This window comes from Mixophyes fleayi, chromosome 6, assembly GCF_038048845.1.
Source record: "Mixophyes fleayi isolate aMixFle1 chromosome 6, aMixFle1.hap1, whole genome shotgun sequence".
NCBI classification, from domain to species: domain Eukaryota; kingdom Metazoa; phylum Chordata; class Amphibia; order Anura; family Limnodynastidae; genus Mixophyes; species Mixophyes fleayi.
This window is the reverse complement of record NC_134407.1, coordinates 51,458,879-51,475,429: the sequence shown is the minus strand read 5'-3', so window position 1 is coordinate 51,475,429 and position 16,551 is coordinate 51,458,879. Positions and strand designations below refer to the sequence as shown.

Genomic DNA, 16,551 nt, shown 5'->3' with positions numbered 1-16,551 from the left:
ACACATTGGAGAGAGACACAAAGTAAGATTATTTCCATTATATTACTTACCCAAGTTGGCCTTTTAGGCTAAAGAAATAACAGAATAAGGATAAAAAGATTTACAAAGGGGTCTATTTTTTTTTCTTTTTTATTAATGGGAAAGTCTTGTTTTAACAAGATTAAAAGCACATGTTAACACTCAGGCTATTTTTAACAAGCTACATTTTTACAGAACTCTTAACTTTAACATGCTGGTTTAAGTCAGAGTGTTTCCATAAAGAGTACAAAAACAGCCTGTGGGTAAGCTGTATGTCCTTAGCCTGGCTGCTGCATATGTCCTGAATGGTACAGATTATTAGCATATTCACAGCAGTGGTCCAAACAATTAGTAGCTCTCCATGGCAGCCATTCAAAAAAATCCAGCTCTTGTCTACAGTAAATACATTTTCACACTTTCCTTTAAGGCCCCTAGGAAATGCAATTCATAGGTGCCTGCTGTATAAAAGTGTTGTAGGAACCAGCTCTCAGAAATTGAATACACCAACATTTCTTAAGGGAAATTGAGATGCACGCCAGACACACACACGCACGAAGTGCAAATCCATTTGCGTTTGAAACTAAAATCAGAAATTTATCATTGTGCCACAGAAATCAAGGTACTTGTCCCCCATGGGTAAAACACACATCTGCCCATGTAAAGAAAAATAAAGAGATGTATTATGAAAAATTAATGTTTATTTGGCTTTGGAAGCACTGGCTCCAGGGTCATTTATCAAACAGTCTCTGATGGTTTAAAGATTACAGTGCAGTTGCTGCTATAGGAAACCATATGCCTCTGAATATATCCACAATAGTTCAATGACGATAAGTACAAGAGAGATAAGATCAATAACTAAGCACCATTTTTTAACCAATTGAATCTGGGAGCCTCGTTGCAGACCCCCCTCTTCCATAAAGTTTTTCTCTATTTAAAAGCAGCCCAAGGCTGCCGGGGGAGATGGAGGAAGGGATATACTCATAGCACATAGCACATAGACGGGTGAGGGATCAAGGGAGGCTAGAGAGGCTCCAGCTGGATCAGAAACGCCATCCTAAGATGTCATTACTTTGCTGCGGAAAGCTTAATAAATTGATTAGTACCCATAGATGGAATGGGGTTAGGCCTTTGTTAAATCGCAGAAAGCATTTTGGCTCTTCACTGCTTCTTAAACAGACCCCGTAGTTTTCTGAACTACATATATACTAAAAGTACAATTCCAAATGCTAGAGTACTGAAATGTATAAAAAAAAAAAAAAAAAAAAAAAGTATAAAAGTGGGAAATTCATCTACGTGCGCTCAGAAACAGACTTTACGCCAAGGAATGCAATTGCTCGCAATTCATGTCTGCATGCAAATCACACATACTACTGCCTACGACTTGAAGGGCGGAACGGGGCAGGTGAGCGTAGGCAATGTACAGTAAGGGAATGCCAACACAGATACGAGCAATTCAGGTCTGAGTTACCCTTAAGTATGTCTCCTTTAGCCATATCATTTGCACCAGCTACAGGGCAGAAGTGCCGACTGATAGTGATGGCATTGTCTTTATATTAAAAACTACACGTGTGCGTGCCATTGGATAGCACAGAACATTTTGCATGCGTTCTGATTGGACTTGATACTTCACACATACATGTGTGTATCCTGCAGTCTGTTCTGTCTAAAGAAATGTACTGAGCTTACTTACACCCAGGTTCGAATAGAAACTTATCTGGAGATTCACTGGGATTTAAATATAGGTGCACGAATGCTCAGTTTCCATGCTCAATTTAAAAACGCATGCTGGTTGCGCTCAATGATGAATCAGGCCCATAATGTCTTCGATGTAGGTGTCAGGCTTATCCCCAATAAAGGGAGTATGGGGCAGCACGGTGGCTAAGTGGTTAACACTTCTGCCTCACAGCACTGAGGTTATGAGTTCAATTCCCGACCACGGTCTTATCTGTGTGGAGTTAGTATGTTCTCCCCGTGAGATTTAGAGGCGTTAACACAAAATGCTGACATTATAGTAAAACACTGTAAAAGCATCTGTAAAGGTGGGAGACATATCAAGGTAATATGAATGTAAGAAAGTAACAAAAAACAAAAAGGTGGGGGAAATTGTTTATTCCTGTCCTGCATCTGTAAACCATGGTAGACTGGCGTCTACTCGGATATGGATTGTGAGATGCTCCAAGGAGAGAGGAAAGAGCACAGCGGAGAGTGGGAATCCCTGTCTAATCACTCCAAGAATCTTGGATCCTTTGGAAAGAAGCCCAAGAAAGCTATCCTAGCAAAAGTGTGAGTATAAAGATATATGGTGGCCTGTATAAAGCTGGAAGAAAAAAAAAAACAATTATAAAAATTGTCAAAAAAACATAAAAGGTATGTCCAGTCTACTCTACCAGATGCTTTCTGAGCAGCTAATGAGTGCAACATTGAAAGAATTGTGCATGTCAGCGTAATCAAAGAGATAGTTTGCTATATGTTGTCTGTGGCCTGCCTGCCAGGAATTATGCCAACTTGATCTTTGTAGACTAAGCTAGATATCAAATCTGTATTAATGAGAGAAATGGGTTATAGCTTTCACAACTGAGCAGGTCTTTACAAATTAAAACCATGTACTTCTCGGTTCTATGGAGATTTTGTGTGTCTAATAGTTTAGTGTTTTCACAAATCTATATATTTTTTTTTATAATACATGCCCCCCTCCTTTTCCCTCCCCCCAATTATTAGTAAAATCCATGCTGCAAGTTCCTGTTTGTACCCGTGCATTGGTTCTATGTTACAGCCTTGTATTCTTGGTGATTGACCTATTTGCACTTTGTATTTCTGTAACCTTTATTTAGACAACTTTTGATGCTTTCAATAAACAGTTTTTAAAATACAAAAAAAGATGTGCTGCTAACGTGTTTAGTGCGCACCTCACCTTCAAAAAGGTAATTGGCGGAATATGGAAATTGCGGGATCAGGGATTTTTAAATGTGTTTTGTAGAAATAATTAAAGAACCCATCAGGTTCCAGCAGGGCCATCTTAACAACATTATGGGCCCCCGGGCAAATCAGTGCACCGGGGCCCCTAGATATAGATATATAGATGTATAGAGATACAGATATAGATATATAGAGATAGAGATATAGATGTACTTGCTCAGTGACCCTTGTAGGTTTTTTTTGCAGGTTTTTTCTTTTGCAGGATTATTTATTCTCATTAAGAGCCGTGCCTATGGGGCCCCTTTGCCCGTGGGGCCCCCGGGCAGCTGCCCATCGTGCCCAATGAAAAAGATGGCCCTGGGTCCCAGTAATGTACCATTTTCAGACCCTTAGGGGTACATTTATGAAAGCTTCTAAAAATGAAAAGTGGAGGTGTTGCCCACAGCAACCAATCAGATTCTAGCTATCATTTTCTAGCATGTACTAGATGAAAGAGAGCTAGAATCTGATTGGGTGCTGTGGTCAACACCCCTACTTTTCAATTTTAGAAGTTTTAGTAAATCTAGCTTTTAATAAACAAAAAGTGCATTTAAGAGGCTGTAAATGAGAGCAGATAAGATATCACATTGGTCAGAGGTTAATCTCAGTAATAAAGAAAAGGTAGAAATATTGCTTTGTACGGAAAAAGACTAAGCTAGCTTTGCGGAAATAGTAAGAATGTCTAAATCTTGCACCTATAATAGTGCATCTCACAGACTTCACAAGTCAATGCAGAAAGCTGCAAGGTACATTTAGAGATTTTATGCTGTTGAACATGTTTGAATTTAGAGGCATATTGAGCGAGAGGACGTTTATTACTGCTTAATGGGCATCCTGATTGAATCAGTAGTAAACAAACAAACATATTGAGAGTGCAGGGCCTGATTAAGGGTCACAGCCGCCCTAGGCTATTACACCGGTTACCGCCACCCCGCCCGTATCATTGTGCGTATACATATACACACACACACACACATATAGATATAGATATAGATATAAATAAAATTGTAAAATATTAATTAATACATAAAACACACTTCATTATGCACGTCCTCTCTTACCTGATCTTGCAGCGTAGACTACCTGGTGTTCTCTATTGCTTGTTCTTGGAGCGTTGTCAGTTGTCTGGCTTCTGGAAACTTGGGAGTCCTGCATTTAAAATGTGCAAAAATTGTATTATAGTGCAAAATTTTAACAACCCCCGAATGATACAAAACAACCCCTAGTACAGTCAGACAATAAAATATATAAAAATTATTTACACTCATATAGTAACATCTAAAAGCCCTGTCTATCTAGTATTTAGTATTCTAGTGACCGCTGAAACCACAGTCAGCACCCACATCACCGCCACACAATACAGAGATCCTGCCCCCCGCAAGCTATTTCATCATCTCCCCCACCAGCCAATTCATCCCCCTTCATTTTTATCAACCCACACCAGACAGTTTATGACCCCCCTATCCAATTACACCAGACAGTTTATGACCCCCCCTATCCAATTTATTAACCCCCCCTCTAGCCAGTTCATTAGCTCCCCATTGCCATTTCATTAATCCCCCCTCTCCAATTCATTAACCTCCCCTGTAGCCAGTTCATTACCTCCCCATTTTCACTTCATTAACCCCCCCTGTAGCCAGTTCATTAGCTCCCCATTGCCATTTCATTAATCCCCCCTCTCCAATTCATTAACCTCCCCTGTAGCCAGTTCATTAGCTCCCCATTTTCACTTCATTAATCCCCCCTCTAGCCATTTCATTAAACCCTCCATCCAATTCATAAGCCCCCACTATCCAATTCATAACCCCCATCCAATTCATAAGCCCCACCTCTATCCAGTTAATTACCTCCCCATTTTCACTCCATTAATCCCCCTATCCAATCCATACTAAGCAGTTCATTAATCCCCCCATATCCAATTTATAAGCCTCCCCCCCATTAGCCAGTTCATTAAACCCCCCAGTCATCTCTCCCCCCCCCTGATATTTAACAAGCTGCACTTACCTTGCTGTCTTCTATTCCTCCTCTCTCCAGATGCCGGCGCTTGTCATCTTCACATGCAGCTAACAGCATCCGACGCTGTTAGCTGCACTGTCATTGCGGGCGCGCTCTGTTTGATTAGTGTGGTCACGTGAGATGTGAGATCTCACGTGACCACACTAAGCAATAAACTGCAGCCACACTGACAGAGCAGCTAACAGCGTTGGATGCTGTTAGCTGCGTGATTGGGTACAGGAGCATGCGGGACCGCCCCCTTGAGGACAGGGACGGCCCCATTAGTGGAGAAAGAAGCCGATCGCCGGCATTTGAAGGGAAAAAAAAAACCAGCTTGCAATTCTGCCGCGCTGCGCCCCCCAGGACTCAGCGCCCCAGGCTGCAGCCTGATCAGCCTAGTGGTTGATCAGGCCCTGTGAGAGTGTATCCTCTATTTGTCATAATATGTATTTATTAACTGTTATTTATAGTGCTTACAAGTCATGCATAACTTTACAGACTTTATGTTTATATGTTGTTTGTGGTTTATTATGATGTTTTTTTTAAAGTGTCTGCAAGTAAATCTTACCAATATGACTATTATGAGTGACAGGAACTTACACCCCTGAGGACATAGCTGGTAGTAGAAACCAACTGGTGGGATTTAAGTGTAAGAGAGAGAAGGGCATCTATTCTGCCCAATACCTGAAGCTTTAAGAGCAGCAGGAGTTACGTATGGTTATGGTCTTCGCGTTACACTACAAGCTTCCAAGAATGGAAGAATCCATCAGAAACGCTGTTGAGCTATCAAACTAATCTTACCAGGTTTGTAGGACAATCCAGAACACATGGGTGTAATGGATCTGCAGCCCATCTAATTTAGAATATGGTCTGTTATGTGTTATATTTATCATACAGTATCTGGTGTCAGGAGCTTTGTAGATCTGCCAGACACTGCTGCAGGAGAGTACCTCTTTTTCAGTAATTTGATCAGGTGAACGGAGAGTGATATAAAGACGAATTAAATCTTCTACTGGAGATTGGGTCCAGAGCTCTAACATAAGACCATTATTACACACAGCGACCAGGCTACACCGCCCAAATGTGCGGTTTAAATATTTAACACTTTATCATAAAATAAGATGAATCTCTGAAACAGGTTTTCTTGGAACACCAAACAAATACTCTTGTATGATTTTATATCTAGCAAAGACTCTGTCCTTTTACTGACCACCCCACAAAGAGGCTGAGCAGCACTGTATGAACATCTCAATCTAAAAAGATTTGCTAGTACAAATGTAATTTGTTTATTTGGACTACAGCATACAGCCTGCCCATCCTTAAGGGCTATTCTTCCTTTACACAGATACTAATGCAATTCATCATTCACTACACCATTTGTTCCAAAACCATGTGAAACAGAATTGAAATAAAAATACAATATCTGGTTACTACGCTGCTGGCAAACCAGTTTGTAAACCAGTCTTCAGGGAACATCTAATTAGACCACATACTGTACTGCCCAAGCTGACCAAAAACTTGAGATCATGTGACTTGAATACACAAGTAGAGAAAACCACAGTCTCTGCAATGTTCATAACATATTTATTTCCTTACATTGGGGAACCAAAATGTATTTATTGGAGAATTCCTACTATAACACACATACACACACCAATGCCAACCAATAATGCAAAAGCTTTTTTTTTTTTTATTACAAAAATAAAACAGCCAATTAATACTATAAGCATCTACTCCCTTGTTTAAAGACTTGACAGAATCATCCGCAATAACAGGTCTATATAGTATAAGCAAACCTTGTAAAAGCCGCTTTGTGCGTTCCACACAATCTTCTTAAAAACGGCTCGAGTACCTTCAGATTGGATGGAGATCACTTGGAAACAGCAATTTTTCAAATAATTTCAAAGAAATCATTTGAAATACGTAGAAAATTCAAATTCTCAATAGGACATTTAGTATTTTTGATTTGTAAAGCGCCACACTACATTGTTTTCTGTGGAATAACATTTCTATCCAAAAAGAATAGTACAGCATTTATCAGTACTTCAGCATAATGGTAAATTGGCTTACGATGGTCAAGGCTCAACATACTGAATCTCATTAATAATAAAATAAAAAAAAAAAAATAACCCCAAAATTACCTTATCTCCCCCCACTTTACTCATCTGAAAATGCCCCTTAGACCTTCACTTTGCTCCAAAATTTTACCATATGCCCCCAGGACACAGCTTGCAGCAAAATTGTCCCTACATGCAAGCGAGATCCCACAATGACCCAAACATCACACGAACCTTAGCAGTGACGAAGGAAAGAAATTACGTGATGCAGACAGCACAGTGCTCCCTCCTCTGATTACATGAACTGTTATCACATTTAGTTTAATTCTTTGCTTCATGACCCTCTAGTACAGTTGAAAATGTTTTGGTGGTTTTCTGACACATGATCAAAAGACGCACAAGACTGACCTTGAAGAGCGCCAGGGCACTGCAGACATCAGAAACGACTATATATGGGTCAACGTGATACCTGGGCACCACAGATTCTCTCCTCTCTCTCATAGAAGATTAGCTCTGTCAGAGTTAAGGTAGGTCTTTTGGCGGAGTTCCAAGGGGGTGCCCTTACTGAATTGATGCTCCGTTCTGGAGAAAATTCACAGTGCTTTCTTTATAATGGACATTACATTTCAACCGTAACGCTGTTGGACTGTTAAGTCTTTAAAATCTTGTTAAGGCTTGATTGGACCTTTTCAATGACCTTTAAAATGTTTTTGATCATCATGATGAGGCCTGTGATTGGATCCACTAATCAACCGTGGGATATTTCCCAGACGCAGGTTTTTATTTTGAAATCAATTTAAACACTTTAATAGTTCACAGGTGGATTCCAATCAATGATATGTGTGGCTGCTGAAGACAAGTGATTGCACTGGGGTGTATTTAAGTAACTTAGCAAAAAGGGGTGAATGCTTATGTAAGTAATTATTGTCTGTTTTTTTATTTGCAATTAACAAAAAGTTTGAGGCTTGTTTGTTTTATTTGAAATCACAGAGTATTTTTTGTTGAATTTTAATTCCATGATGGAATGCATATATGGAACACAGCAAGGCCAATATGTGCAAGACCTCCAAATGTAATATACTATTCCCTTCGCCCTTCAACCATTCTTTAACCTATGCATTTAGTTTTACTCTAATGTCTGTGTCCTACTGCGGATTTGTTTTTCCTAGAGGTTTATATTACTGGTAAAGACAGGCAGGAAGTGACTTGTATATGACCAAACTGTGTTGACAACAGCCAGACTGTATCACCATATTATATATTGAAGGGCCCCAGCCACTAGAGACTCCTCACATCCACTTAACTAGAAACTCTGTCACAAACACAAACTACAAATACATATTCAGGGCCATCCTTCCAAATGAAGCAACACAATCCAAGGGACAGCAGAGGTGAAGGTCTCAACGCTTGGTTCCTAAATTATAATGGTCACATCTTTATACTATGGGATAGGATTACCAAACAAAAAAAAAAGAAGTTGCCAACACTATGGACATACACAAAATACACAGTTTTGAACTCTCAATTTTGTTACACTCTTTTCTCATCGGCCACACCACTTCCAACATTCAGAAACAGGAATTCTGAGCGGTATGAGGCATTGAGAATTAATGATAACGATAATGATCATAGTTTCAACATCATACCTCTCAACATTGCCCATCTGGAAAGGGGGAAAAGGGAGCATAGTGGTCTCTGTCATGCCCAAAGGACAAATTTAAATCTGAAAGTAAAATACATTGTTGCAATGTACGTTTGGACAACTGCATTACAGGTATGCTACAAAAGTTTATAACATGCAGGTACATAATCAATTGTCGGCGGAAAAGCAGAAAATTTCGCGGTGCGCACACTATTACCGTTATTATGGTAATAGTGCGCGTAAAAAACATTATTACGGTAGTTTTCTCGCTGGATTTCAGCTCGCAGCTCCCTGAGCCGCGGTCTGAAATCCAGCTTACTATTACTGTAATAACGGCATTAGTTTTAATGCTGCGGAAACCGGCGACAATTGAATATGCCCCGCAGAGTTATTTTGCACCACAAGGACCGGACTCAATATTCATATACTTGGGATTTGGTAGGTTAACCAATAAATAACTGTGATTTTGATATTTTACTCTAACCAAGGAATTTTTATTTTACTTTTTCCCCATATACCAGATATACCAGATTTATTACAGGTATGTTTAGAACGTGCTACAGGATCAGATACAGGTCATACTTTTACTCAGTTAAACATCACTAGCGCTACTGCTGTGTATGAAGCAGCCAATCCACATACAGTACATTTTTGCCAGGCTGTCGCTCACTTTCTGCCTGCTCAGATAGAGAAGCGCCTCCCTAACAACATGATAGCCTCTTGGTGGTGGTGGGGGGGAAAGTGCATATTTTACATATTTAGGTAAATATAAGGGGGGGAATCAGTTATTTCAAACACACTTTTTTTCTTTTAATTATAATTCATTTACATTTTTAAACTTTTACCAAAAACTGCAAAGTAGTCATACATTCCTTATACAACACACTGGAAGACAGAAACCTGCCACTTGCTATTTGATCTAAGTGGGTTCCTCAACTTTAATCAGAGGCAAAATATAAATATGTGATTTTCAATTGCAATTACAATTTTCCATAATAAGTGGTATATTGAAATTCCGTGAAAGAGCTGAACCACATGTTATAAGGAAAACATATCATATATAATAAGCAAGCGGCATCTGACATTCAGGAATAATCTCGGGGCATGTAGGTCTTCAGTGGAATGCTTTTGGAAATAAAATGTTAACATCACCATAATTATATTTACACTTTACCCAGTCCCTTGGAGATGAATGTTGGTGCAAGGTCAAGCTCTTCCAAAAAGAAGGTCACCACTTTGGTTAGCATATTTTTACAATTATACATGGACGCTCTGAGACTCTCCTTTATCCAGTGTAATTTTCAGACCCAAATTATGAAGATTGCATTCCACTAAACTCCCTGAGCAGCTAAATGAGAGGAGTTACCCAAAACTTGCACTAACTATGCTTCAAAAGCACAAAGCACAAGCTATTACTATGCTGCCATCAGGTATATAATCTAAATAGCCCTTAAGCCAAGTAGTTATTTACCCCTTTTATTCTACTCTCCTTACTTGTATCAATCTCCATCACTAAAATATAAAGATATGGTATATATGTCACCTACAATACTTATAGCACAAGCACTCATGCATTTTCTTTTTATTATGTAGTATATTTTAATGTACTTTTTTCCCCCAACTGTCATGTAACTTTTGTGGAGATAATATACTATAGACAAGTACACACACACATATTATATCTTTATCTATCTCACACATACACAATAGTCTAATTGTAAATTTAGACATTAGAAGTGGAGGTATCAAAAATGTAATATAAGTGTAAATAAATGGAATTTTATAGTTTTACAATGAATGCAGTAGGAGAGGTGGCGGTATGGCATACCACCTTATACACCCCCACTCATACTTGACAACTCTCCCGGAATGTCTGGGAGACTTCCAAAATTTGGGTCTGTCTCCCGGACTCCCGGGAGAGCAGGCAATTCTCCCGATTCCCGACGGCTTGGCAAATTAAAGGGAGGGGGTGGGGCTTACTGGTCCGTACACGTGTTATTGTGGCCCCACCTCCTATTTTTATTGGCCGAACAGTGATGCCTGCTTTGGGGACGGGGCTAACGACACAATTCTTTGAGCACCTGTCTCCCGGGACACAAGTTGCCAACGTTGGCAACTATGCCCCCACTTCAAACCAATGTATTTATTATATACACAGGGGAGCACTAAGGATTTTTAAGAGGGCCCCCCCCCCCCCAAAAAAAAAAAAACGAAAGCTGCTGCGCATGTGCAGCAGCTCCGTTCCGTGTGCACTGTACTATCCAGCAGCCGCCGCGATGTTTAAGAAGCGGACGCTTCTTTGACAGCGCCGCGGCTGCTGGATAATACAGGGGCACTTCTTTAGCGGAGGGGAGGGGTTACTGGAGACCCAGAAACCCCCCTGTGTGCGCCACTGATACACACACACACACAAACATACTCTCCCCAAAAGGTACACAGCAATATATTATATCATTTTCCTGACTCCTTACAACTCTATATATCAGACTGCCATGTAAGGGGACCTTCCCCACCACCAGTACCCAATCTTTGTAATGTCTAGACTCTGCAGTGTAAGATCATGGCCATTTAATCACTAGCACCATCAATCCATAGAGATAGCTGCTCATGTCTAGATGACATTTTTCAGAATCACTATTTACAATTGGCTCAGGCGACCTTTTATAAAAGAATAATTGTCATTAACTCTTTCAGTTGGCAGCAACATTATTGCACAAGGACATCAGAAGCCGTACTAAGGTAATAAGCAGCAAGGCAAGATTACAAAACAAACACTTTTACTAGTTCTCCTATTTCTCAATAGATACTTCTATGAGGACTGTACGGCGTAATCATTTATATGTCTGCCTGTAAGCATTAGTGAGATGTGTGAGCCAATTTCCTTATTTATAAGTAAACATCTTTGAACAGCAGGGTTTTTATAGCACCTCCTCAGCTGAACACACAAGATGAAAACACCCCCACTTACTAACCCAATAGAATATGAGCCTCTATGAATAGTTCGCACATCCCGCCCATAGAAGACACAGTGTAATCGCACGCATACAAAGGAGATACAACATAAATTATTGTATACATTCACAGCAACATTTCTGCTGTTTTTACAATAATAAACTAAAAGATAAAAATACAAGTCAGAGGCATTTTATTTTTGAAGCTAATGTTGTATTCAGGGATCTGGAAGGCATGGTCACTGAATACCCAGGGGCTTATTTACTAACATGGTGCAAATGAGCCAATAGTGTATGGACGTCCTTCAGAATCAGATTCTGTCTATATTCCTGGAGTTCAGAAAATGTGAACAAATGTCCGATTGCCACACATTACGGCACACGTATGCACTCTGCACCAAGTTATTAATTAAGACCTATTGTACAATGGTAGCATATGTCACAGTCCTTTAGTGAAGGGGTAATTTTGCATATTGCCATGATAAGGGCAACACCAAAAGGTAAACAGCTAGTAACTGCAGGGTGGATAGATGTGCGATGTGATGCATCTCATTACAAGGCATTTTCCAACAGGTACAAATCAGATTAAAAGGTGCTTAGTGTCACAGTTGTTTTATTTCACTTAAATCAAATCTAGGAAAGTAAATGTAGCATAACAGGGGCAAGCGCAGGATTTCCACACCACGGCGCCAGTGGGCGTGACCAGCATGCATGGGGCGTGGCTATAATTTTAGAGAGTGCTTGGCTGCTCTCCAACTTTCCCTATGCCCATAATATACATGGGCAATGTTGCGGGCACTACTGTTCGGTGCATGCAGCTCTCTCTTTTTCGATCAGAGCCGTATGAAGCAGGGGCAGGGTCCGGCAACCTCAATTATACAGTGCCCCAGGCTTGGATGGGGGTTTCCAGGCACAAGGAAACCCCCTCTCGGTTTGCCTATGCATAACTTCCAGGTTCCAAAGACAAGTTGTTTAAATGATGTTAAGGGAGAAAAACATTTTAGCGATTTCCTATTAGCTAGTTGAGGATGTGAAGGCAGGTTTGACAACCAATTTACAAAAATACCAATAAGAAAACAGGTTATATAGGTAATGGAGTGAAATGGTACATTTCAGAACAGATATTTGCCACTGGCTGTGCCTCAATAGTGTTTGGCAACACATATATCCAGCCACAAGCACTACGTAATAATCTGGCCCACTGCAGCCGTGGTGACCAACAATACATGCTGCATTTGAAGTATAGCTTGGTATAATGAGCAGAGTCTTGGGGACCCCTGTCAATTACGCCAAAGACCCCAATCTTGCTAATTACCCCACCCCAAAGGCCAAGCAGGGTCATAAAGAGCCCATCACTTTTCCCACTGGCATGTCTATGGGGTCATCAGCTGAGAAAGCACAATATCCCTTGTGATTCAGTTATTCAGTACAACCACTGATTGATAACATCTGTAAAACTTGTCCATCCATGTGTGTGGCCAATATGGACACTCATCTGATCACTTGACGTTGTGGCTGAATTAATGGCTTGCTTCCTGTGTGGCCAAAATACATGGCTAGAAAGAATTTAACCTGCCCGAGTTGCTTAATTTTCATTTTAATGGTCTTAATGTATATTCTCAGCAAATCTATAAGTATTAACTGCGTTTTCTTTTTTAGGTTTGTGTTTACAGGTAAATAAGTTTTCCAATTTTTTTATTTTTTTTAAAAGGTTGTTCCTATTGTTTAAAAAACATTCCAGCATTGTGGGTGGGTAAAGGAATCAAGAGACATTAACTAAAACTAATGCAGGCTAAACACGGATCTTTTCGGTTATTCATTTCACCAGCTAAACAACAGTTTTCATTTCCAATTTGGTCACACACTTGTCCGTTAGGTTGAACTGATCCAATCATATGGCGCTCAGGCTGAGTGACTGCATCACATGGACATGTGTGGTTGGCAAATTAATTAAACAACAACTTTTCCTAGATTACAAGCTATATGCAAACCAATTTAGTGAATACAATAACAACAAGCTGTCAAGCACAATTAAATTAGTCTATTAGTAGAACGACTGGGGCTCCAGGACTACTGAGTTGCAAATTTTAAGACAGAGAAAGTATGTTTACCCTTCTCCCCTTTTTAAGAAGTCAGATAGCTTATCTGTCAGCAGAAGCATGGACTGCAAGGTCACTAATGACCAAAGATTTTTAGCTTAGAATAGAAGAGAAGCCAAAGTGCTTGTGTAGTAGATGTGATTATATAAAGCACTCTGTTCCAGTTAATATGCATGTGCTACTCAGGACCTTAGAACCCTATTTACTTATTCAAGTCAATCATCAATATTTATTTATATAGTGACAGCAAATTCCATATCCCAATTGTAAAGCGCTACGGAATCTGCTGGTGCTACATAAATAAATGTTGATGATGATAGCGCTTTACAATTGTGGACAAACGCAGTAATAAACTGTACAATACTGGGTAATACAAAGAGGTAAGAAGTCAATAAGTCATAAGTAAAATATATACAATGTAACAAGAAAGAGATGAGTGAAAGGATGAGGATAGGTTGAACCATGGCACATACATTATTGACACTTTGTATTAAACAAAATAAACACATACAGGGAACAGTGTCAATTCCAGCCGTTCACACACCTATGAGCCAGAATGACTCATACCAGGGGGTAAATTTATCAAGCTTCAGGGTTTAAAAAAGTGGAAATGTTGCCTGTAACAACCAACCAGATTCTAGCAATCATTTATTTAATACATTCTACAAAATGACAGCTAGAATCTGATTGGTTGCTATAGACAACATCTCCACTTTTTAAACCCGCAGCTTGATACATTTACCCCCAGGAGTCCAACAACAATAAAAACACATTTGAATGCAGACTTTTTTTTTCTATCCTTCCCATGTCTGGCATATTTCATAAATGCCTACATGTATGCTATACAGCCAGGCATCTCAACCAAAGTCCAATTTGGCCATAGACAATAAATCACAAAAAAAGTAAAATTCATAACACCCACCTACATTTACCTTTAGAATATGTACATATTAGATAAGAAAGGAGGGAAGAGTTTATTTTGATGTAGGCTCTACTATACCAATACTTTAGGGAGCCTTTACCTAGTGGTAAAGACATATCACATTCCCTGTACACTACATAAAGGAAAGCTGAACAGTTTAGAGAAGTGCAATTGTATATTTGTACAGCAAGGAAAAGTAAACAACTTAAAGTTTTCAAGTATAAAATACTTGATTGCATACCACATCCAAAGTAAGAGCAGCTGTGCAATATATACACATACATATGTTTTACAATGTGCTATAAATATTTTTAAACACGAATAAAAAAAGTGTAAACAGCGGCAAGTCCTACGCCCACAACATGTGTACAAACAGGAGAAAATGATGCTCATTTAAAAGTGTAACAAGTGTATCATGAATGACCAATAGACAAATAAACAAGCGGCGTCCGTACAAGTACAATGTATAATACACAAGCTGGGATTCAGCACCAGGGGATGTTACTCACCCAGCGCAGTGATGAGGAAGCCCCTAGGGGGTCTCAGGGCTCTCCTGACCCAGGCATCTCTCAGCACCTCCAGGTTCGTGCTCTGCCCCTGGACCAGCAGCACCCAGCTCTCCAGCCAGCCCTGGAAGGACACCTCCGCCACGGCCCGCACCAGCCTCCTGTTCCAGAAGCACCTCGCATTGGCAGCCTGGAAGTCCTGGAAGATGTGGCTGCCCTTCTTCTCCTCCTCTCCTGAGCCATCCAGTCTACACAGGACCAGAGCTAGGGAGGTAGGGGCCAGCTGGACCACCCTGTCCCGGGACATGCTGCACTCACATGGGACACTGCGCGCAACTCTGCGCTAGAATCAATTACACACTGGTGCCCGGGTTACTGCGAGCACTGGAGGGGCTGATCCCCCACACATCAATCATCTCCACCGCAACCAATGGGCAGCGGCTAAAGCCGGTGGGCGGGGCACAGCGGAGCACCTTGGTTTGTGAGTCAAGTATAAGTGGGCGGGGTTTGGGATGTGTAGTGCGCTGAAGAAGTAAGGTGTAAGTTACTGTCTGTACCAGGTCATTATTACAGTGTAGTGGGCGCATTCTCTGGAGAGCCGTGGGGGTCTTTTTAGGAAGAGAGAGCAGATTCCTCTCAACCTGTGCAGTGTCCACTGCGATTTACTAATGTGTAGTTATACAGCGCAAAGAAAAAGTATTATTAAAATGTTTAGATTAGAGGGAGATTATATACGTGTATATATTTTCTGGTAAAGGACGGATTGTGGGTTTGGAATATTCAATTTGGAGATACTGTGCAATGTTAGGGTGTTCTGTAGGTATGGGAACCGAAGTTAATGTGGGTATGGTGTGTCAATTCAATAGTTAAAAGTAAAATATACAAAAAGGAAATTCTAACGTGAGCAATTTGCTGTTGCATAAAGAAATCATCATCATCATCTATTTATATAACGACACTAATTCTGCAGCTCGAACTGATGTGACTGAGTTCCACTAGTAGGTTTTTGGAGAGAGAGAGAGATTATGGTCAATTTGATGGCAGCCAATTAACCCACTAGTATGTTTTTGGAGTGTAGGAAGATGTATGGAGTTTGTATGTTCTCCCCATGTTTGTGTGGGTTTCCTCCGGGTGCTCCGGTTTCCTCCCACACTCCAAAAACATACTGGTAGGTTAATTGGCTGCTATCAAATTGACCTTAGTTTGTCTTTCTATGTCTGTCTGTCTGTGTGTGTATGTTAGGGAATTTAGACTGTAAGCCCTGATGTGAGTGAGTTCACTGTACAATACTGCGGAATTAGTGGTGCTATATAAATAAATGATGATGATGATGATGAACCAGAGCACCTGGAGAAAACCCACAGTGAGAACATACAAACTCCACACAGATAAGGCCATGGTCAATA

The 16,551-nt window shown here is 40.3% G+C and overlaps 1 protein-coding gene across 1 annotated transcript in view; it reads right to left on the bottom strand.

Moving 5' to 3' along the window:
* Positions 1-15,509, bottom strand: part of STOX1 (storkhead box 1) — a 45,545-nt gene extending 30,036 nt beyond the window's left edge. The window contains exon 1 of the mRNA XM_075216476.1: positions 15,149-15,509. Within this exon, the coding sequence (XP_075072577.1) occupies positions 15,149-15,452 (304 nt within the window). The 5' untranslated portion in view covers positions 15,453-15,509. The remainder of the gene's footprint in view (positions 1-15,148) is intronic.
* Positions 15,510-16,551: the final 1,042 nt, after the last annotated feature.